Raw genomic sequence first — 23,776 nt, 5'->3', positions numbered from 1 at the left:
TCTTTTCAAGATTTGCGCTGCAGTGCGATATCCTTTTTTCCTTCCAAGACGGTATATTTGAAATGAAAGAGAACGGAAATGAACTTCTTGGGCACCGATATATTTCTTGAAGTAGACGAAGTTATGGTAGATAGCGCGGCATCAGATGAGCTAAGCAAAAACGCAAAACTAATGTCGCCCCGCCTTCTGAGCTGTCGTTTCCAAAAAAATAAAATACATTTGTCAAAAACAGGCAGCCATCACGACTGATGCTTCGCAAAGTGAAGAAAAATGTGGAATTTGGATTTTCCCTCCTAATCTGAATAATCGTTCTCACGTCACCTTCCGGGTTTTGTGCCTCTCGTTGCAGCAGATTTCTTAGCGGTCATTCTAGCTCTACGCAAATTAAGAGCATCAACATGTTCCACAACAATTTCTACGGATTCGCAGTATGAATGATCCTCCCTCACTGCAAATGAGGACTCGCATGTTCCCAGTGCTTTCAAGTCATTAGTTCCACCGCATATAAATTTGAAAAGTCACAGTTTCGCCTCAAGGGCGAAGCAATGGATGCGATAGCAAGAAATTGGAATGTCAGAGGAAGAACGGTGAGAGCTAGAAACTTCCTGCGCGCTGCTGCACAGGAAAAGAAAACACACAAGGCGAGTGCGAACAACTGTCACAGCTCGACACTTGCAGCGCGCTGCTCAAACACAAAGGAGGAGGCACGAAAAGATCACACAGGTATAGATAGGACGAGCGCGGGCTGTCACAGTTATTGCTTCAACTAACCACTACTTTGGCTCTTCTAGAAAGCAGATCACTCTTTCCGCAATACGAGGCCGCTGCAGCGAGCAAAGTGATCTCCGTGTGGTCGACAGCTTCAACGCAAAATTTGCAGCGAAAGCAGAAGACGTACAAAACTACCCTGGGGATATAATCTCGCGAGCATGGTTGACCACGCCCTGCATATAAAAGTACATGTCGGAGGCGCACATCCCAAATCCGCCGAAACAGTAGACAGTTTTGGAATTGGAGACCCAAGAAACTGCCCCGCCACGGTGGTCTAGTGGTTATGGCAATCGACTGCTCACCCGAAGGTCGCGGGATCGAATCCCGGCCGCGGCGGCTGCATTTTCGATGGAGGCGAAAATGTTTGAGGCCCGTGTACTTAGATTTAGGTGCACGTTAAAGAACTCCAGGTGGTCGAAATTTCCGGAGCCCTCCACTACGGCGTCTCTCATAATCATATGGTGGTTTTGGGACGTTAAACCCCAGATATTATTATTATTACCCAAGAAACTTGCGAGCCGCCAGGACACATGCCCAGAAAGCAAGCGACTCTCGGGCTCTTGCGCTAGCGTTGTCCTAAGACCCTGCAGCGCCTTCCTTTGGGCGGCAAACAAACCCGAAGAGCGCGCGACCTCAAGAGAAGGAAATCAAGACGGCGCTTGGCAGTGAAGAGGCGTATCGTTCATTACCCCATATGCTCTGGCGATGTCCTGCGTTACGTGACGCAGAGTTCAACAAAGAGGACCTGGGAGGAAGCCCTTAACAGCGGCGACCTCTTGGTTCAACTTCGGGCTATCCAGAGGGCCACGGTCTTCCGGTCCCTACGGGGGAGCGGCCCGTGACTGCTACGGATTCCCCCTAAAAGGGGGCGTTACAACGCAGTTCCTCAGGACCTGAATAAAGTTCTCTGTCTGTCTGTCATTTGGCTCTAGTTCGTACGTATTCCCGAGGCTAAAATTACAGTGCAAAAGCACTTCTCTGTCCTTCTTACTTCTTCTTTACTTCTTTGCCCCTGCACCCATCTGATTATGATTTCATGTCTTCGTATCTTTGTTACACGTTTTAGTTTAAAGCTATTGTGTGCGCAGCCCCGGTCGAAGCCCCGGTTCGAAGCCCCGGTCGAGCACTTCGGAATTTTTAGATACGAAGTATCTTAAGGCGGAGCTCAATCCGGTGGTGGTGGTGGTGTGCGGCGTGACCACCCTTACTGCGCATGCGCATACCCTCTCCACACACTTCCTCTCCACTCCCTCTCACCATTCCCCATGTCCTCTACCCTTCTCCCCTTCCCCTCTCCACTTTCCCTCTCCTTCCCCTCTCCCATCCCCCTCTCCTATACCCCTCTCCACTTCCCCTCTCCCCTCCCCCTTTCCACTCTTCCTCTGAAACGCGGGCTAGAAATGCCGAAATTCTCTCCTGCGCGACGCCGCGATGAGCTCGAGCGCATGCGCGTCCCCTCCCCTTCTCTCTCCTCTCCTACGCTGCCCCCTCTCTCCCGCCTGTCGACCGCGTTCCCCGCTCGCCCTGTGAGAATTAACGGCCAGGCTAGATGGAAGATACGACGCGCGTAGCGTCCCTCTTCGCGTTCCACGACGCGAGGTCGGTAGCATGCCCAACGAACGCCAACGGAACGCGATCGTGCAAGTGCTCCGGCTTCGCATCGCCTCATGGTCCCCTTTAGCAGGAGATGGTGTAATTTTCTGAATTTTAATTTGTGACTTTTATTTATATATAGATACATGTACATATCTGGGGCATGACGGCGACGGCGCAAATCAGCCGAGAGCGTCCATTTAATTGCTATCGCAGTAATGTATCCCTTTGTGTTCCAGGACAAAGGGACATTTTCTGAACAAAATGGCGGATGTGCTGGCTAAGTCATCTTGGAATGGCCCGGTTATTCATGTATTACCTGCATCTAAATTCATTATAGGTGGTTGATGAAGGAGATGAGCGATGTTAGATAAATTTTCTGAACCGTCCATAACGACCACATCAGACTTTCAGGACTTGGATCATCATTGGAATAGTAAAATATGTCGCAAACGAGCAATTGAAGTCGCACTCACTAAACTAGGTTGTCAAACTCCATATCTAAATGTTTATTTACAAAGGCTGGTCTGGCAGCTTACCCGAATATGCGGTTTTGGGTAGTCTATGAGACAACCTGGTATTGCCTCATTTCCTGTAAAATTATTACATTACCTTTCGCGAAATTGCATTAGGTGCCGTCTTCAGGGTCCTTAGATTATATTTAAATGCACCAGATGTAGTTTCTTTGGGGGCTTCGTCCCTGCGATACAGCGACGGGAAGGTTGCTGATGAATTGCAGGAGTTCATTGAAGGTTCAAAGAAATTCAGGCTGTAGAATCAATCTTTGCTCCTGATTTCCTGTCTTTCGAAATTTCTCTATTATCTGTTGAAATGAATCTGGTACTAGCGTTACGACTGGTTACGTACTACGACGAGGGACGAACGGGTGCCGCTTTAAGGAGCTTCGCCCCTAAAACTAGCGTGAGTCGCGAGCGATACGACGCAAATGCAGCGCGGGGAGCGATGCTGCATGGCCCGCGTCTAGCATAATTTTAATTTCGCCACGTGTGGCGTCCCTTGTGTTTCAGCCAATGCCGCGTGCGTTTGTATTGTGCCGTTAGTATCCTGGAGAACGAATGAGGCATGGCGTACTTGTTTATGGCAGCGAGCTGTGGAGCGAGGGTTCGCAGGTTCGAAGCCCCGGTCGAGCACTTCGGAATTTTTAGATACGAAGTATCTTAAGGCGGAGCTCAATCCGGTGGTGGTGGTGGTGTGCGGCGTGGCCACCCTTACTGCGCATGCGCATACCCTCTCCACACACCTCCTCTCCACTCCCCCTCACCATTCCCCATGTCCTCTACCCCTCTCCGCTTTCCCTCTCCCCTTCCCCTCTCCCATACCCCTTTCCACTCTTCCCCTGAAACGCGGGCTAGAAATGCCGAAATTCTCTCCTGCGCAACGCCGCGATGAGCTCGAGCGCATGCGCGTCCCCTCCCCTTCTCTCTCCTCTCTGTCGACTGCGTTCCCCGCTCGCCCTGTGAGAATTAACGGCTAGGCTAGATGGAAGATACGACGCGCGTAGTGTCCATCTTCGCGTTCCACGACGCGAGGTCGGTAGCATGCCGAACGAACGCCAACGGAACGTGATCGTGCAAGTGCTCCTCCGGCTTCGCATCGCCTCATGGTCCGCTTTAGCAGGAGATGGTGTGATTTTCTGAATTATTTTAATTTGTGACTTTTATTTATAATACATACATGTACATATCTGGGGCATGACGGCGACGGCGAAAATCAGCCGAGAGCGTCCATTTAATTGCTATCGCAGTAATGTATCCCTTTGTGTTCCAGGACAAAGGGACATTTTCTGAACAAAATGGCGGATGCGCTAGCTAAGTCATCTTGGAATGGCCCGGTTATTCATTTATTACCTGCATCTAAATTCATTATAGGTGGTTGATGAAGGAGATGAGCGATGTTAGATTAATTTCCTGAACCGTCCATAACGACCACATCAGACTTTCAGGACTTGGATCATCATTGGAATAGTAAAATATGTCGCAAACGAGCAATTGAAGTCGCACTCACTAAACTAGGTTGTCAAACTCCATATCTAAATTTTTATTTACAAAGGCTGGTCTGGCAGCTTACCCGAATATGCGGTTTTGGGTAGTCTATGAGGCAACCTGGTATGGCCTCATTTCCCGTAAAATTATTACATTACCTTTCGCGAAATTGCATTAGGTGTCGTCTTCAGGGTCCTTAGATTATATTTAAATGCACCAGATGTAGTTTCTTTGGAGGCTTCGTCCCTGCGATACAGCGACGGGAAGGTTGCTGATGAATTGCAGGAGTTCATTGAAGGTTCAAAGAAATTCAGGCTGTAGAATCAATCTTTGCTCCTGATTTCCTGTCTTTCGAAATTGCTCTATTATCTGTTGAAATTCCCCGCGTTATTTCTTGCACCGGTATTTTGCTATTATTAATATTCTTAATTTTCGTTTAGTTTCAATTTATTTATTCTTTTTTATTAGACATAACCTAAACTATAATTGAAAATTTTTTTCGCAACTACCTGGCTCTTGTCCAATCTCTCAGCGTGGGTGGGTGCCACAGATACAAGGATTCTACTTGTCCTAATCTACTCATAAGAATAACATCTGAAGCCTTTTTAACAACGGCTCTGTTATAGTTGGCCGCAGCCCGCCTGTCGCTAACTAAAAGTATCACCATCATCATGAAATGGAACGTGCTCTCTTCCTCATCTTCTGCTTCGCTCCCAAAACACGCGCGCCGATTTCTCCGGCGCAGCATGCAATCACCTGGTGGGCGAGACAACGAGCGCAGAGAGAGAGAAAGAACGAAAGAGAAAATGAAACAAAAGCAAATGTAGACAAAGAGAGAAATTCTTGGACGAAAATATTTCTTGGCGAGGCGAGATTCGAACCCTTGCACCCACGATCAAGCACTCGGCTCTCAAGGTATGCTACCAGAGCACATCATAGGATAGCCTTCTATAATACAGTATAGCAAAGGGGTTGGAAGGGGTAGTAGTGCGGGTGAGGAGGGAAAGATGGAGGGAAAGAAGGAGGGTAGAAAGTTATCCATAGCATAAAAAGAAAGTGAGAGAGATATAGAGAGAACGGAAAGAAGAAGCAAAAAGAGAGAGAAAGAGAGAGTACTGCAGAAAGAGGAAGAAAGAAATAGATGGCGAGAGAAAGAGATAGAAAAAAAGAGGAAGCGAGAATTTCAAAGAGAGAAGGAAAGAAAGGGAAGCTAGAGAAAGGAAGATAGAAAGACCGCAAAAGAGAAAGAAATAGAGGCAGAGAGAGTGAATAAATCAATAGAATTAAACAAAGAAGTCAATACGTACACAAAAAGCAGAGAGAAGAGAGAAAAAAAATTGCAGTGGCTTAGCTCGGCTATGCCAGGATGTACGTAGCCTTAACAAAGGTTCAGCTGACTATTCTTAGCTTTCCAGATTGTCTAAGATTATTAGCTTTCTGTTCATTCTTCGTACGCTGAACCGTAATTGCCAGGCAACTACTTCGGGATCCAATGAGATAAGCCTCTCGGCTCTTCTGCGCCGTCGAGCAGCATTTGCGCTCTCCTTCTCCATGGAGTTACCCACCTGCAAACGCCAATCAGAGGCGCCATGAAGCGGCTCCAGCGCTGTGTCAGACGGCGACTGCTCAGCGAAGGCGAATAGCTGCGCGCGCACCGGCGCCAGTGTGTCTGTCATGGCTACGACGTTACTCATCTCGAATGCGCAGACCAGCAGCGGCGAGTCGCTTGCGGCGGTGGCGGAGTCGGCGCGCGCCCCGGCGCCAGTGTGTCTGCCGCGGCTACGACTCCACTCCTCCCGAACGCGCAGACCAGCAGCGGCGAGCCGCGCGTAGCGGTGGCGGAGAGCGCGTGAGATGGCGGCTCCAGCGAGCCAGCTGTGTGACATCACTGATCCTCGCGCATGCACAGCACGGCTCATGAGGATCCACGCGAAATCGGCTCCGGCTAGGCAAGGGTAGCTAACGCTACAAAAGACATACTTCACGACTTCGTGCTTCGCCGTGTTGTATGCGTATGTAACAAATCGTGAAATAGAATGCCAGCTCTCGTGGTCATTGTACACATAACTGGTAGGCATATTGCTCAAGGCGCAGTTCATGCGCTCATTCAGTCTTTTTGTCTGTGCTTGATAAGATGGCGAAGGCCAATAATCAGTCTCACAATGGCGTAACAGTTCCCAGACAACATCGGCTGTAAACTCCGTCCAAGGTAACTTATCACAAAGCGTGCAGCACCGTGACGAGGAATGACAGAGGGCACCAGGATAGACGAGACATCAGCAGCTGCCCTCGAATGGAGCGCCGCAATCTCGATCTGTAGACTGGGCTATAGACGCAACTGTCTCAATCTCAATCTGTAGACGCAATCTCAATCTGTAGACTGGGCTGTAGACACAACAATCACGAGCGATAGTCCAGACACACAATAACCCTGCGACACCCTGTAGAGAAAATGGGGAACGGACTATTAATAATAAGAATTGTTGGGGTTGAACGTCCCGAAACCACGATTTGATTATGAGGGACATCGAAACGCAGGGTTTCCGAAATTTCGACCACTTGTCGTACTTTAACGTGCACCTTAATCTAAGTACACGGGCCTCAAGCATTTTGATTGAGGCGAGAATGCGCCGCATTTTCGCCTCTATAAGAAATGCCACCTTGGCCGGAAGTTGATCCCGCGACCTTCGAGTCATGGGGAAGGGACAAAGCAAGATATAGAAACATACTCAAGTTGTAAAATGGGATCTCAGCACAGTCGTCAGATATTTTTCCAATTTTACAGCGTATCCTGTTATGAGCTCACAACAGGCGATATGGGCGGCGATGTCGTCGATCGTTGTAATCGCCGCTGGAAAAAGAGAAAACAGTGGTCGAGTCGGAACCGAAACCAGGTATTCAACGTGGCACTCAAGTATTCTACCGCAGAGCCACGCCAGTGCTTGAAAGTTTTTCAGAAAAAGACCTTATACAGGAATCATGTCGGTTGAGGACACGCGTTAAGAGACATCATCATGCGTCACAGAGACTTAGATTTGCACAAGGCGTCACACCATTTGCACTGCGTAACTAATGAATGGTTTAAATTAGGGGCGCACAAATATTCTAAACTTCGAATATACGATACGAGCAGTTCGATATTCGACAGAAAGAACTTTGATGAACATTAAACATAAGACTCTATATAGTTGCTTTCGGTGGAACCCCTCGTCCAGGGCCCCACTGGCAATAGCGGCTCACCGGCCTGGTCAAGGGTCGCCAATTGGTTGCCCAAGTCGAGTTCGGAGAGTCGCGCCTCCCACGACCAAATTAAATGTCTGACCTTAATTATCGGCGCCTGCCTGCGCCTGCCGGAGGCTGTGTGCACTGGTATCTTTGTGTTCAGGTGTCGGCATGGAGTCGCACCCAAACACCCGAACACATTCGAATAGATTTCCAACGCACTTTTTATATTCGAAACATTTGAACACCAAAAAACTTCATAACAGGTATTAAATTGAACATACATGACCTAATTAAACTTTCGCAACCAACCAATCAACCAACATAATTAAATACCTGTGCTAAGTTTTGAAAATCTGGTAAACTCAGGTAAAGAAATGAATGCGCGTTGAATTACGTACCTGCGCAAAGCTACGTAAAATTTGATGCACAAATAAACGAATTAGTGTCAATTTCTCTATCCCCCCACCTTCTTCCGCAAATGTTGTGCCGCGGTTCATGCGTAGTGGCCAGATAATGATATCGTGTGTGAGGCCGAGCATATTAAGGCAATAGTATGCCGAAATAATACTGAACAAAACCACAGAAAAAAAAGGAGGAGTCGTCGCAAAATTCGGTAGACAAGTTCTAAAAATAAGGAAACCCAGGATTCTTTTGGGTTATACGAAGATGAAGCATCTGAAATGAAGATTGTGCCGATCAGTTGGCATAGTGCTCCCCGTTAGAAAAAGCATGCTTAGAAAATGTCAACTGTGGGGAGAATATGAAAACATCACCATTAGTGCGCCAAGTCTCGAGCAATAGTCATGCAGAATGCATAAATTTCGTGTATGCAATTCGCTGTACAACAATTTTTTTTTCGTGCCTGATTTGATAACCTCTTTTTTTTCGCTTTGAAAAGTCAGCAGTTCTACTATTGTTATTCGAAACTATTCCAAAAAGTGTGAATTAGCACTTTTCATCTCATTAAAACTCGCTTCGAATTTAAACATGTGATATTGGCACACCCCTACCATAAAATTGCCCACGCATTGCAAAGGGCTTATATATAATTCATCACGTTCATCCTCATCAGAGGCAACTAAAAGGTCTACAGCAAGCATTGTGCGTGCATTGCCTTAACGACTTCAAAAAATCGTGAATTATGGCGCAGTAGATACTTCGCAGCACTGCATGCAGTAGGCGCGCTTGGAGAGTTGACATTATGCATGCCACGCGAATACACGTTCCTTTCCTCAGTGCAAGATTGAGGTATCCTCCGAGAAGCGAATAATGGCAATATAATGAAGAGGCGATGTGAACGGCTTTCCACTCTTGATTGGTAAGCTCAGTCTTCTTAATTTTTTTTGTTTATTTCATTTATTTCTTCATTCAGTATATCCGACAGTTACGAATTATTCGTGTAGAACAAGTAAAACGTCAAAGAGTGGTACATGGTGCTGACAGAACACAGGTATACAAATAAAGAGGCGGCTAACACCATACAATCAAGCATAATGTACACGCAAGTTTCAACAAGCAAGAAATCCCTATAAGTTCTTGGTGATTCCCTAAAACGAAACTCCGTTTGGCCCATAAAATACTTTGCGATGCACACAACATGTATCCACACAACAAGGATTTGCTATTGAAGTACATCGCGCGCGATGTACCCAATATATAGTCACACACTAAACATTTGCTCTTCATACGTATAGAAGTGTACAGAAATTAGCCAACTGGCGAACGAGTGCTGAGTAATGGCACAGCTGAGAATATATGTTGACAACGGGTAATATTTAGGCCTCTTTAGCTTCAAAACTATCTATATTGGCGCTGAATGGCATCTAGATGGCCTAATATTGAATAAAAAAGTACATAAAGAATTTACGTGGTACAGAGAATATTTCATCGTTTCTTGGCTTTAAAAAGTTCTAGCGAATTTCAAGTCGCAGTTTTTAGCCACCTGAAAGCAGACTAGCGTGCAGATTTCAACGGACCAGCTGTATGTATTTGGATACGGTCTTCAAGTGGCACATTCAGTTGACACCAAATCGTGTGAAAATTTCCACTCATAATTAAAGAAGCTCCAACACCACACGCAGCTTGTCGTTGCACACGTAGCCGGCAGTTTTCAGATGCCCTAATGGAACTTGGTCGTTAAACAAGCCAATCCAATTATCTGATTCTGTTGGCTTTTCAAATGCTTTGTCGTCACGTTCTGTCTTAAGAATGAATGTTTTGTCTTCCTTTTTGCTGGGGTGTAGAATAGTAAACCTGATGCTTTGCTCGAACGGCCACTCAATCGCATCGTCGTGGTCACCTTTGTGCAGCTCAAGCGAGAGACCAAGTGACACAGTCTCTCCGTCTTTAAGCAGATCAACACCGGGTGACATGTTGTAACCACGAAGGTAAATGGGCCCGTGGACATATTCGCTCTCGCCTTCTACCAACGCCTTGGCTTCAAGCGACTCAATTCCTGGCACGAAAAAGTCGCAACGTGTTACATTTTTCTCAACATACACTAGTGTTTTCTTCTGAATCTCTAGCATCATGTTCATGCTTTTTCTTCTGTTCTTTCGTGCTGCTTTGATAGCTGCTTGAATTCGTGAAAATTCTTCGGCGTTGCGATTTTTTGCGACAGCCATCTCATTTTTAACTGCTCCGCGTAGTGTGTCGATGTCATCCAAAACACGCTGTGCTATTTTTCCTACATTCGCCACATCTTGCCTCAACGATTCCTTTAGAAAATTCATATTTTGGCAGAGGTCACTAATGCTGTCATCAAGCGCCCTATTCTCAGTAAGTGCTCGTTGCAACATCGCCTTAATTTCACCTCCCTCCTCCCCCAGTCGCCTGATGTCTTGCTCGAGTTTTGTCTCTACAGCACCGCTTATTTCCCCGTCACATTCTTTGGTTCGAGGTGAGGCCAGGGCGTGGCATGAAGACCTCAGATGTTCGCCCATGTCGCGGCATAAAACCATCCTCGAGCATCTTGGGCAGGGTGTGCAGTGGTATTCACATTCACGGTGAAAGTGCTTGGAGACTTCTGAGGCAGTCATCAAGAGTTCGCAACCATGTTCTTGGTTCCAGCATTTAACCTGCATTAGACAAAAGATTACTCGAGCATACGAAGATTGAGGTAGGCACTTTCACAATACAAACTCATGTGTATTTCTTCCGGGCCTCCATCCACTCAAGAATTGAAGGCCACCAGGGACCAAACAAACGAATGGGCGTTTACTACGGTTTCAATAGAGTGAATCATCTAGCGAACTACAAGCGAAAGTAGACTTCAGATGTATTTGTTAGTAACCTTTTGCCACGAGAAAGACAGAAGGTAAAGAAAAGAAAATCACGACGAGTGGGAGAAGCTTTATGTACCGTATGGGTGAGTAACCGTACGTTAACCGAGCATTGCCCCATATAATGTAAATTGTGTGGCATAAAGTGACATAAAGAGTCGACGACAAAGCTAGGTCCTAAGTTTCATAATGTCTACGTTGAGGTTGCCCACTAGTATAAAGGATTGGTGCTTGCAAGCGTTTTATATTGTTTGTCACAATTATGACTGATATTAGTCTATTGCTAAACCTGATGTTTCCATTTTACACGGTGCTGTGTAAGCACAGACACGGACGCCAAACGGATGGACGGACAAGCCTCGGCTTTAAGGTTCTTCGCCCTTAAAAGTAACAGACACTCTACACGCTGAACTTACAACTGACAGAGCAGCGCATACGGTGTGAGTTGAGCGCGTGTAGTGTCCATTTTTTTTAAAGCGTTGGCGTCAGGCAGGCGTCTCGTGGCCATCTCGTTAGCGTCGCGCTTGTGATACACATAAGCCTAGCGGGCTGCACGTTTGGAACACACCTGTGCGCACTTCCCCGTGAACGCCAGCGTCGCCTAAGTTCTTCTGGCCGAGCCAGTACAGCGAGATCGAAACGCCAGCGTCTGAAGTAACACAAACATCTAAGGAAGAGAGAAGCGGAGGCGAAGCACCAGCGCCTGGAGTTCGACGCACCGCGCTCGCGGCAGCAAACAGTAGAAAAACAGTAGAAAGGAGACCGTAAAACCGAAAATAATCACAAAAGAAATAAGCAAATCTCAAGAAAATAAAAAAAAGGTATAAAACATCATATAATTGTAGCATACACCCAAAGGGAAACGCAAGCGGATCACTACTCCGATATTCTTACAGCTCTCACTTGGGGTGGAACTGGTTTCGATATTTGTCAGCGTGTCTTCACTTTTTTGCACTCTAAGTTCAGCAGAAGCGACTGCTGACCCGAAGGTCACGGGTTCGACCCCAGTCGCGGCGGTCGCATACCGATGGAAACGGAATGCTAGGGGCCCGTGTTCTGGCAAATGTCAGTGCACGTTAAAGAACACTAGATGGTCAAAATTTCCGGAGTTCTCCTTTGCGGCATGCCTCATAATCATATCGTGGTCTTAGCACTGTAAACCTCGGATAGTATTATTAGGTTGAGCAGAACGAAGTAACAGAAAAATGTGAATGTCCACCTAATGTGAATGGACACGTTGGAGAACGGCGATGTTGGCAGTACTTCCCCATATGTTAAAACCGGTTGCTCAGCTTTCGCTCAAGCATTCGAAAATTAAAATCAGGAGTACCATGTCGTGCCTTAAGTCCTATGCCACCGAGTCGTATGCGCGAAAAACGAGTACCGGCTTTGATTCGCACGCTAATGGAACTAGGTTATCCTCGTGTTGAAGTAGCAATCGTCTCAAAATTCGCTCAATGCTTAGAAAGGTCCATAATTTCGTCCAGCTAGAAAATATTTACAGAAAGCAATACAAACAAGAAACCATCGTTTCTTGTTTATGTACGAAACATTTGCATGCCCGTGCTGTCTTTTTACGTCATCTGCTCTCACCTCATGCCGTCGCTTGGCATCGCGCAGGCAAAACCATTTATAGCATACCCATGCTTAGTATAGTATAGCAAGGGCTCGAGAAAGTGATGTGAGGAGCAAGAGAGTGTAAAGCAGATCATAGCCATGTATTGGGTGACGTAGGCAAAACCATTTAGAGCATTGTGCGCAACTGCATACATTCTTCTTATTTACACATCTATTTCGATGGAATAGTCGCTGAAAAAAAGAGTGCGTCTTACTCTTTTAATATCGCTACAGTACGCGGCGCGTTATAAAAAATGATTAAGGCGAACACCTCAAGCAACAAAGGCGGTAGGGACGTGTCAGTGTCTGTGGGTTGCTTGGTCTCACTGCTGCTACCGGCGAAGCGCTGGCATTTCGACTCTCACAAAAAGTAAAGTGTCACCACTTCAACAGCTCAGGCCTACATAACCCGAGCCGAAACCTCGTGTGACGTAATACCACATCCGTGTAATTTAAATAAAAGGCAAGGTTCTGCCTAGGCTTGCATAGGTGTAGCAACTTTACCAGTATCAGTGGATGGTTCGTGTTACTGGAGAGCCAGTAATTTACGCCGTGCCGCTTGGCTGTTCTCATGACTTGGCTAACATCGCTACTGACAAAGCCAGGGTTGACAACGACGTGCTGCTCAACCACTGGCGTACTCCGTGACGTTTCTGTTCAGGTCACGTGATCTTGAGACGTTCTTATGCGGACAAACTCTCCCCTCTCAAAGTAGTCGCATTTGATCGTACAATTGTATAACGAGCGCTTATTGATACGTCACAGCGATCTTTCGCCAGCACACAGCGCCAGTGCCTTCAAAAACCACTGGTTTCTTTTTCAAGGACAGCCGTGCAGTACAGCTGGCGTCGAGTGGCTGCAATACAAATCATGTCGCTAATATCGCGCGACTGCCGTCATCTCTGCCTAGCTCTTGTCGACACAAACAGTCATGACTTATATAATTAGCTTTTAGTCCCACAGAACCACGTCTCTACAGCAGAGATCGCCTTGGGTAATGCCTGAACATTGTGCTAAGCCATCTACCAGCACACTCGTTAGCATATCATCGATTATAATAGTGCGTACGATCTCAAGTTAATTAAAAGGCCGCTGCTGCCACTGATAGGGGTAGGAATGATTTCCGCTTACGCGCTTTCGTTCTTTTGAATTCAACTTCAGATATCTGCGCTCATGCGGTTCTCGCAACTGTTCTTCTGATAGACTATCAAATGAAGACCTCTGAAACAAGTACGGCAATAGTTAGCGTAGCTATATTTTGTCTCCGACTTCTCTAGAAGTTTCACGAGATTTTCCAAAGTGTCTGTTACCTGCAGCATGTCTAGAAGCAGCCTTATTTCGCACGCAGCGGAACCAAATATGCGGCTTTTTGCAGCACGCGCTCACCTCTCTTTTTAGCAGATATTCAGTCGGGAAGTCGCTCCACTCAACGTCTTCTTCCGGGCAACGTTTGCCGTCAATCGGACAGGCTTGCTCCTCGGTAGCCATGCAGAGCTGGAAAGCAGCAGTGACACATGACATGGCCACATCGTAGAAGAGCGGTTGTCTTGCGCACGAGTCCGCAAACGCGGCACAGTCTGTTCTCTGGCAGAGGCTTAACGAAATGCAGGGGTTTCCAGTCTAAATCTTCCGCAAAGCCTACCAATGTATATCGCTGGGTGGCAGACGCCATCGTTTCATACGACTGTCTTCACTGAAGGACGGGCTCGAAGTGGGGGCGTTTCGTTCGTGCGAACTTCGTCCCCTTATCTTTTTTTTTCGACGATGACGTCAACGCTACCTGAGAACTAAAATCTGTAGCCACGTTTGCAAAAAGCCGTTTTACGAAAAGATGAGATTCCCGCGTTGCCAGTGTCGCCGTCATGGGGTGGCACGTATGATGAACGAATGAGTAAAGTGAACGCGATTGAGCTTGTGTGCTCTCTTTCAATTGTTTGCACCCCTCGCCGTGATTTTCAGTTTTTCAAGGGCAATCCCCGTGCTATCGCGATGGAAAGGAACGAAACAGTACCGAACCTACGCCATCCGCTCTTCGCATTTCCACTGAAAGAGTTGCAACCTGGCTGGTGATAAAAAGACAGCAAAGTCATCCATGATATATTCAAGGGTGACTCTAGCATCATTTTATGAAGAAATATAATTTGTGGCGATTCACGTGCCAGAACCACGATACGAATATGAGGCACACCGTTGTAGATGGCTCCGGAAATTTAGAACATCTGCTGTGTTTTACCATACACTGATATCGCACCGCCCTCCGACCTGTATAATTTCGCCTGCATCGAAATGCGACTGCCGCGGCCGGGATCATACCCGCGGCTTTGGGGTGAGCAGCCGAGCTGCTGACCCCAAACACTTTATCAAACTCTTTATCGGGCGATCTTGTGGCCAGAAACACAATGACACACGATATCGGGGTACACAGTTGTCGGTCGGCGGCGAATAATTTAGTCATCTGTGAAATTCGTCGGCTTTTTACGTGTCTTTCAAAATCTACCAGCGAGGCCCGTAGCGAGTGCTCTTTTTCGGAGGGCCCACTTGCTGGAGGCCTTGACTATTTGAGAAAAACACCTATTTTAATTGTTGATTTTCGGTCAAACACCTCCCTCCATCAAGATTTCGGGAATATTGATGGAGGAGGGTGCTTCGATGCGCAGCAGCCCACTGATGGGGGAAGCACGTTCGCGCGCAACGGCTGATAGTAAATAACATCTCGGAAATGGTGTTCTGTATCTCATACGAAAAATGGCTACTTAATGCGCCAAAATAGAAGTTAAAAGTAGCGAGAAAGTAGCCACGGCGTCAACCTAAAATTTTTATTGCCAGACATGGTCGTAAATTAGCCGATTTGGAGTATAGTAGCCATCAACGACAACCCTGGCTTCCGGTGTGTTCGAGGACAATTAAGTCACCTGATATTTTAAGACAATAAGAGACGCGTCTCTGTATCAGTATTTGCTATAATTCGCACGATGGACACTACCAAGCTTTGACCATTGCCGTGAACTAAGCGAGCAGCGAATGCGCCCCTAAGTTTGAACAAAAAGGTGTCAATCCTGTTCAGCAACTGTGCCGCACGTTTGCCTCAACTAGGGTGGTGGACCTCCTGAACGATAATCGCTGCATGTGCTACTTAAAATTAGTACCTCCGATCGCCAGGATCCGGGCCCGCGGGACAGAGGTTTAAACATTCAGACCTGTTTGGCCACGCACTGACCATTTCCATCGTATTCTATGTCTAAGGGCCGTTTGTAAATCACCACTTGTGAAGCTGCCGTTTCTAATCCTTTGCATGTAATAGACCCTCTCTACATCTCTGACATTAGTCTGAATGATTCCGAGTGGTCTAGTTCCATATTCAGCTTATCGTGAACTTATCTCCCTATCTCCTTGTCGCCATCGTCCTTTGGGCTGAGAGGCATTTTAGTTAGGCATTTTCGTGCACTATTGTTGCACATTATTGTTCAGCAATGTTGTCTATTTTTCTCCAAATATGCGTCTTTCGTTGTAGTTGACAGCTTCTTAAACGAGGTCCACGCCCCGTAACACTCTACTGATTTTGTAGTTTTACCTGGGCGGCCAAAGGAAATCGGTTCACTGATAACAGTGACCCGCAAGCAGGCCTAAAAATGTCATCTACACTATTTAGGAATGAGCAATTACACTTTTTTCTTCTATGTTGTAAGCAATGCTCACCGAATGCGTTGGCACGTACCATGAAGAACGCAGAAACTTTACCACCCCCATTGCTTGAAAATGCGGTGCGAAATTTTTTCAGCATGCGTTCGCTGTTGTCACAGTGCAATAAAGTTATGTACCTATGCAGTCTGTGACAGCGTGGTCGCAACGTGCTCTCGTGCGTCCTGGCTTTAGTTTTTTTTTTCTTGTAATGCTGGTGCTTGTACCAAATTTATATTGGCCCCAGACGCGCAATAAAACTCTGCTGTTAAGATTAAATATTATGCCCTGCTGAATGACATGCTTTATCGTCAATGATGTCATCTGCGATGTTGACGCTTCCATTCTCTGCTCCGACTTGGATGTTCTTAAGGAAACCAGCGTCATCGTCAAGGTTGCTCGTTTTGTTAACTTGCGCTGCTTGAAAATAGCGTGTAACGGTGACTCTCTACCATCGTATGCAAATGTGGGCCATTTTGGACACCTTGTAAGAGCTGTTCTGCCGAAGCCACTACGATGTCACAACATCATGAAGCTTGGTCAACGTGAGAAAAGTATGCGAGAATAAGACAGTGCGTTCTCGCTGCGCTGAAACGTACTCAGCAGGAAATCGCCGAACCACTGCTTTCAAGTGTTTAATTTCTAATAGACCCTACGAAGCATCGTTGAAAGAGCGTCCAAAAATAACGGCAAAATTGCTTTGTTAAACAAACGGAGAGGTGTCATTCATCTCAATGTGAGGCTGCCGAAACCGTCCAAAAGCGGCGCCATTGGCGGCGAGGTTCACCAAACGAAGTGAATGCCTATGCATCTGCAACACCCCTTCCAGTTAAGGCTTCCCCCATTCCTAGCAATCTAGACCCTTGGGCACAGGTACGAAGTACAACGCATTAAAAAGCACAGTTGCTTTGGACTCGGCCTACATCGCAGGAGCCACAGTTAAATGTATCGGCTATGGCTGGTACATATCAGAACACGAAAGAAGGTATGCATATGTGACAATAATGATATGTGTATGGACATGAAACCCCACATAATAATATGTGGGGTTTCATGTCCCTAAACCACGGTATGGTTATGACAGACGCAGTAGTGGAGGGCTCCGGAAATTTTTACCTTGTGTTGTTGTTACGCGCACTGACATCGCACAGTCTACGTGCGTCAAGCATTTCGCCTCCATCGAAATGCGACTGCCGCCGCCGGGATCGAATCCGTGACCTAAAGGTCACCAGCCCAGCACCATAATCACTGCTCCACATCGGCGAACGAAGCATGGATAAAGCTGATACAGCTTGACCTAGGTTGCCGAAGTTGAATTCACATGAAGGTTCACAGTGCACGTCGGCAGCATTGAACACGGATCTTAAGCTTGAAAATTTGCCTGAAGATGACAAGCACATGATTACATCGCTTGAATCATTGTTAGTCACAAATTGCGAGTTGATTAGCCAGCTCAAATCACCGTAAGTTAAGTTTTCACAACAGGTACCGGATGTTCCATGTTCCCTACCAACAAGTATTCAATGCACTATTACCCGCCTAATGCTTTCGTTTAGTAATAAGCCATACATGTTTCACTTTCATAGCCGGAACGTTGTACGCCTAAGGTCTTGCATCTAATACCATCAAACTGTCAATATACGAACCAAGATTTTCTCGATTTCCATGCAACACAGCAATGTCGTTTAACTTCAGCCGGATTTTTCGTATGCTCGCCACCATCTCTCTCTTCATTCCTTCATCACTTTCGCCCAGCGTAGGATAGCAAACCGTACGCGTGCCTCGATTGTTGCCTTTCCTTCCATTCCTTCCTCCTTTTTCGTCCTGCAGAAAGGCAGCGCATGTCATTCCTATTTACACTCTTAAAATCGATCATTCTGATAACATCGTAAGTCTCTGTGAACTGATAGCGACGACCGACTCGAAGGTCGCTTGTGGTGCAAGTGACCAAAATGTAGAAAACTATGTTTTTAATAATATGTAACTTTGACCACTATAACCCCACATTTCCTGGGGAGCAATGAAAAAGCAAAGAAAGGCTCGAGAGTATGAAAAAATTATAGCTATTTTCTCAAGAATAAAACAAAAAGATCGACGTGCTCAGATTTCTCACAGCTAGAATCTTTCACATGATTATCCAATACAAAATGTTCTATATAGCACTAAGTAAAGATTGAACAAAAAAAGGGCATCGTCTTACAAAAACAAGTATCCGCAGATAGGAAAAGACAGTAAGAAGATACCAGAAGAAATTAGAGCCCTTATAGATAACACAACTAATACGACACCTTTAAATGTTCATTAATAGCTTTTGTATATAACGTTGCGTCCAGCTACAAACTTACTGCACATTTCCTGGAAGCAGGTATATTTTTAGCCTCAAACTTCGGCCAGGGGAAACTTCCCTTGTCTCATGTATTATTATATGGAAATTATAGCTGAATATTTCTGACGTGAACAACAGAAGCTGATATTGCTGCTATTGCACGTTCTCTTTGAAATACCTGTGCTATCGGTACTGATGGCCATTCATCATTTCCGAATAAACATTCTAGCGAAGGCTTTACAGGACCCTTGGGTTGCATATTTATTCAGATGATGGCTAATCGGGTGTTCTCAAATAGACAGAAGGCAGCCCATATTACTGTTCTTTGAACATCGAAGCTGTTTAACGCAGCCGTAATTTGTGCGGCGTATCCTGTGTGGCCTCTAAGGTATGTGTCACAGATATATTCACAAAATCCTACTACTCACTACAGGTCCACTAAAAATGAAGAAGACAGCAGTTAGCCCAACAAACGGGTTTGTTCAAACAAACCTGTATGGTCCACAGAAATATGTGCGGCCTGTTAACGCAAGATGCAGCGTGAAATGTGCCTTTTATTTCTCCCTGGCAAAGTGAAGATGGGTCAAACTAAAATACCACGCCAATTCGTCTCAATAGCTCGTCAATACGTTGTGTGGTTAGCAGCCACAGTCAGCCTGTTTCCAGCTGTGTTTGCTCTTCAGATATGTGAGCCTTAAAAAAATCCCGCCGTATCCGCGGAGTGAATGATGATTGAGGAACTGACTCGAAGGTAAACAGGTAAACCGTGAATGCTCCGTGCAATTCCTCTACTGTCATAAGAAGAAATCACACGTTGTTAGAGTTGCAATTGTCGTCAGGTTGTTGTGGTCAACTTTGCAGCTGTGGTCGAACGTGTGGTCGAGGAAATCGCGCTTGAAGCTCGCATCGGCGCCACCAACTTCAGGTAGCGACCGCTTTCGGCGCTTGGCCGCTGCATCCCGCGCCCGTACCTCTTCGAGGTTCTCTTGCCGCCGCGACCGCGCTGCTTCGGCTTGGAGGGCTTGCATCTCGGGGTCCGCACGACGCTGACGTCTCCCTGCGGCCTCGCGAGGTCTCACCCCAGGGTCTTGGCGGCGAGCCCACGACCCCGCGCTGCTGCTGCCTTGTGAGCCCTCCGCTCCGCCGCCTTGCCTTCTTCCTTCATATTAGTATTACTGAAGCGCACTGCCGGAGTGGAATGAGCGCCGCATGCTATTTGTGGTTTTGCCTGAGTTATTATCATCATCAAGGCTCTCGAAGAACAAGAGGAACAAGACTTCCCTTTCGCGCGAGCGTGAGCATGCTACAGTTGGCTATGCATTATGTGGTTTTGCCTGCGTTAGTATCATCATCAAGGCGCTCGAAGAACAAGAGGAAGAAGGCTTCTCTTTCACGCGAGCTGCGCCTGTAGCGGTTGCCTCTGGAACTGAGGTTACGCTTACGGTGCGGTACTTTGCCTCAGCTTAAGAAGCTGGCGAGCCAACTCCTATGCTCGCGCGTATATGATGTAGAAGACTGCAACAAAATCTTTACAGCCATCCAATGGAAAAGGGTAACATAGGTCAGCTCCGCCGCAATGCAAAAATGTTATGTAAAAAAAAATCAGAAGGGGCCGCCATCACGAGCCGAAAACGCGGTTTTTTTTTAGGATGGCTTTCGCGGATCCGCTAAAATGGCTTCGCAGACTCCCATTTGAGAACCATTGCTCTAGCTGGCATATTAGTTATTTTTCTTGTTTATGATTTTTTATGATATTCCTATTTTTTACGATTTACGTCAGGATCGTTCCGCTGTGTTTCATGTTATTCTTCGTTGTGCGAAATAAGTGAGCCTTTAGCAAAACATAGAGCTCTTAATGGCGACTTTTCAAAAATAAATGAATGATGTCGAGAGTCAAACAATAAATAGCTGCTCTTTATTGGTGCTGGAGAGTACACTTCACAACTGATAATTTTGATGTGTCCCACAGTGTCAATTTTTTTATAAAGAATCCTCTGGTTGTACCTAATATTCAAAGAAAACTATGAAGCGTGGAAACTTGGGCAAGTTGGTAGGTCATAATTGAATAAACGAACTATTGTTGTTACCTTCCTTTGTCCTTGTCAGTTGCGCTGTTCGTTTATTCAATTATTCAATCAAAGAAAACGCCTAGCTAGAGGTGATGTGGTATTGCAATTACATCAAATTTCTTCCAGCTTCAAGGTGTTCCAGCAGCTGTATTCTAGGGAACTTCAGCGGCCTACCTGCAGACCTCCACAAAGATTTCAGCACATAAACAGGATGGCTTTAGGCCACTGTGTACACGTTGTACATTCTGTTGACACCAAATCCTGCGAGAGTTAGAGGAGCTCCATCACGACACGCAACTTGTCGTTGCATACGTAATCATGAGTTTTCAGACCTCCCAAATCGAAACAATCATTGAAGTGAATAAATGTATTGCTGGTATATGCTGGAGCTTGTTGGCTTCTCAAATGCTTCAAGAACATGAGGCCATGTCTTGTCGATGAATATTTGTTCTTCGTTTTTCACAGGGTGCAGAATAGTGAACCTGATTTTGTGCTCGAATGGCCACTGAATTTCATCGCCGTGGTCGCCTCTGTGCAGCTGTAGCCCCATTTCCAGTGACACGCTTCGTCCCTTACTCCGTAGTACTACACCTGGTGAAACCTTGTAACCACGCAGGTAAACCTTTCCATGGTGAAATGCGGAGTTGCCGTCATTCAAGGCCTGCGCTTCAAGTGACTCTATTCCTGGAATGAAGAAGTCGCAGCGGGACTCATTCTTTTCGGCGTAGGCTAGCACTTTCTTCTGCACCTCCAGCATTGTTTTGGCATGTGCTTCTGCATCTTTTTTTGCGCTCTCGATTACGTCTCGAATCCGCGGAAATTGTTCGGCCGTTTGATTTTTTATCTCGGTCATTTCACCGCTGAGCGCTCCACGGAGTGTGCTCATACCATCCAACACGCAATGTGTCATTTCACTAATTTGTCCTACGGGTGCAAGTTCTTGTTGAACTGATTCCTTAAGAGAGTTGACACTTTGGCAAACCCCCGTGAGGCTGTCATTAAGCGCTTCATTGTCGCTTAGCGCTCGTAGTAGGAGCGTCTTGATATCGCCTGCCTCGTGCAACTCTCCCCTCACGGCGTCCAACATGTCTGTCTCCGCAGTTGACAAGTCTTCTATCATGTCTGGCTCCCCACTTGACACGGGAGTAGGCTTCGGCTTGTTGGAAAACCATGAGAGGAGATTTCCAGCCCAGTGTGTTCTCTTCTTTCTTGTGTTTCCATCCTCAAGCTCCACATTGCCGCCTATGTTTCCCTCGCCATGCGTTGCGCCAGGTGATGTAACGGCGCGGCACGAATCTCTCAGGTGTTCCCTCATATCACGGATCAAAACAATCCTCGAGCATCTTGTACAGGGCGTGCCGTGGTACTCGCATTCCCGGTGGAAGTGCCTGTGAACTTCCGAAACAGTCATGACAAGTGTGTAACCATGACTTTCGTTCCAGCATTTAACCTGCATTAGAGAAAAAAGGGGCCCACCACAAGAAGTTAACGAAATGCACATTGCAGTACACACTTGCCTACACAAAAAACTTTTTCCTATATATACAGCTAGTTTTTTTTTCGACAGCACCGTTTTTTTCATAAACAATGATGTGACAGTGATGCCCTGGTCGTCTTCGCAAGCGAGCTCTACGCCGACGCATAAAAATATGCCGCACCTATAGTTGCATTCCAATAAGTAGTTAACAAAAAAGTCGTTAACGACTTTTCAATTATTAACTTTAGGGCGGTTGTTTATAACGAAGTGCTGCACGTGACATTTCCTGACATGTTCATTCCCTAAAAAATCCAAAGAAATGCACGTAATTTGAGATAATAATCACCGAATTTCGAGGCGCCGAAGAAAACAACACCCTGCGTTGCATGAACGTTGTTATTAGTGATAACTAATAACAACGTTCTTCAAAGACTTAACGGCGCGAAGACTGGTTAAACAGCGTTGCTGCTGGCATACTTTGCTATTTCATTGCTTGACTTCACTCTATAGTAGTTTCAGCACCATGTGCAGTGTTGAACCAGTGTATGCGACGTGGCTTCAATTCGCGCGACGTTGCTTCACACTTCTTGACATTTCAAAGTCGTAACGTTTGGCAAAACTCATAATGCTTGGCCCATACTCGCTAGGCTTGTTATAGACGGCTTCTTCATCTTTAGTGGAACGGAGGTGAGTAGCCCCATTTCTGTGGCGCATACCCGCTAGGAGCTGCGTTACACTCCCCATGGATTAGCCTCCAACTCAGACAACTCCGCTGTTAAAACTCCTACTTTTTGCTGAACTAGCTCACGAATCAAAGACGTCTGACAGATTGTATAGCAGCCGATTAAAATGGTAAACGAGAAGATAGCAGGGTTAGGCGCAGTCAGAACGCAACTAATGAAGCGACTACGTCCAAACCGCAAAGCATAGTTAAGTCGAGCCATATAGAAAATTCATAAATGGAGAAAATTCACATTCTTGGGTTGAAACCATGAAAACAAGAACGATAATGTACGACCAGAGCAAGCAACGTTGCTTCCACCTCCTACAGTTGTAATATGTGAAGTACAGGTGTATTACGGGAACTGCTGAATCAATTCTCAACTGAGACCAGAGAGTCGTTTAGAGAGGGATATCATTGCATTCACATACTGCAGAGTAATTTCAGCTACTCACAACAGACCTTTGTGGCTGGAATATTAGATATCGAGGAGGCTTACGAGAAGGTGGTCCGTTAATGCGTCACAAAATTCAGTAAGCATCAGTTCCTGGAGTGCGATATTGTGAAACTGTGAAACTCCGAAAAGTAATACACATACATGACCAACCGCAAAAAAGAAAGAGTTTGGGAAGGCATAAAACAAAACTAACTGGTTGAAAGTCAATGAACTATGAGAAAAGAATGTCATTCTTGTTCGCACATTTTGTTAAAGAGCACGAGCAATACAGTACGGTGACTTCCGGCTTCGCTCTTCTTACATGCCTAATGGGTGAATGCTGAAACAAAGAATTCATGGACTGATGTATGAAGGACAAAAAGAAAAAAAGTTGGCAGTTCCCACGTACCGTGGGAATCGATGTTACGCGAAGCATGCGTGGGATGGTGACACATTGAGGGAAACGTTACGGAATGATGCTATAGAAATATGGAAGTGGTATACGCACGCAAATAGGTTGAAGTGTTGCATATTATTATAGAACCAGGTTTAGAGTTGAGTAGCGATGACAACCAGCGA

The 23,776-nt window shown here is 46.1% G+C and overlaps 2 protein-coding genes across 2 annotated transcripts; both read right to left on the bottom strand.

Annotated features, from left to right (window-relative positions):
* Window positions 1–9,315: 9,315 nt before the first annotated feature.
* Window positions 9,316–14,151, bottom strand: LOC119402305 (TNF receptor-associated factor 2-like). The gene is made up of 2 exons (XM_037669457.2): window positions 13,877–14,151; window positions 9,316–10,669 (listed from the first exon to the last, which is right to left on the bottom strand). Exons 1-2 carry the CDS (start codon window positions 14,009–14,011, stop codon window positions 9,647–9,649), a joined length of 1,158 nt encoding a protein of 385 aa, XP_037525385.1. The 5' UTR covers window positions 14,012–14,151; the 3' UTR covers window positions 9,316–9,646.
* A 6,761-nt stretch (window positions 14,152–20,912) lies between these two features.
* On the bottom strand, window positions 20,913–21,878 carry LOC119403434 (uncharacterized). Its single transcript, XM_037670370.1, has one exon. It carries the CDS (start codon window positions 21,876–21,878, stop codon window positions 20,913–20,915), a length of 966 nt encoding a protein of 321 aa, XP_037526298.1.
* Window positions 21,879–23,776: the final 1,898 nt, after the last annotated feature.

The sequence above is a fragment of the Rhipicephalus sanguineus genome, chromosome 8, assembly GCF_013339695.2.
Source record: "Rhipicephalus sanguineus isolate Rsan-2018 chromosome 8, BIME_Rsan_1.4, whole genome shotgun sequence".
In the NCBI taxonomy this organism is placed as follows: Eukaryota; Metazoa; Arthropoda; class Arachnida; order Ixodida; family Ixodidae; genus Rhipicephalus; species Rhipicephalus sanguineus.
This window is presented reverse-complemented; position numbering and strand designations above follow the sequence as displayed.

Excerpts from the sequence above, each read along its gene's own strand:
- LOC119403434 (XM_037670370.1), bottom strand. The coding sequence starts at position 21,878 with ATGAGGGAACACCTGAGAGATTCGTGCCGCGCCGTTACATCACCTGGC.
- LOC119402305 (XM_037669457.2), bottom strand. The coding sequence starts at position 14,011 with ATGTCATGTGTCACTGCTGCTTTCCAGCTCTGCATGGCTACCGAGGAG. Across the intron at positions 10,670-13,876 it reads AATATCTGCTAAAAAGAGAG|GTTAAATGCTGGAACCAAGA; the intron begins GTGAGCGCGTGC and ends TGTCTAATGCAG.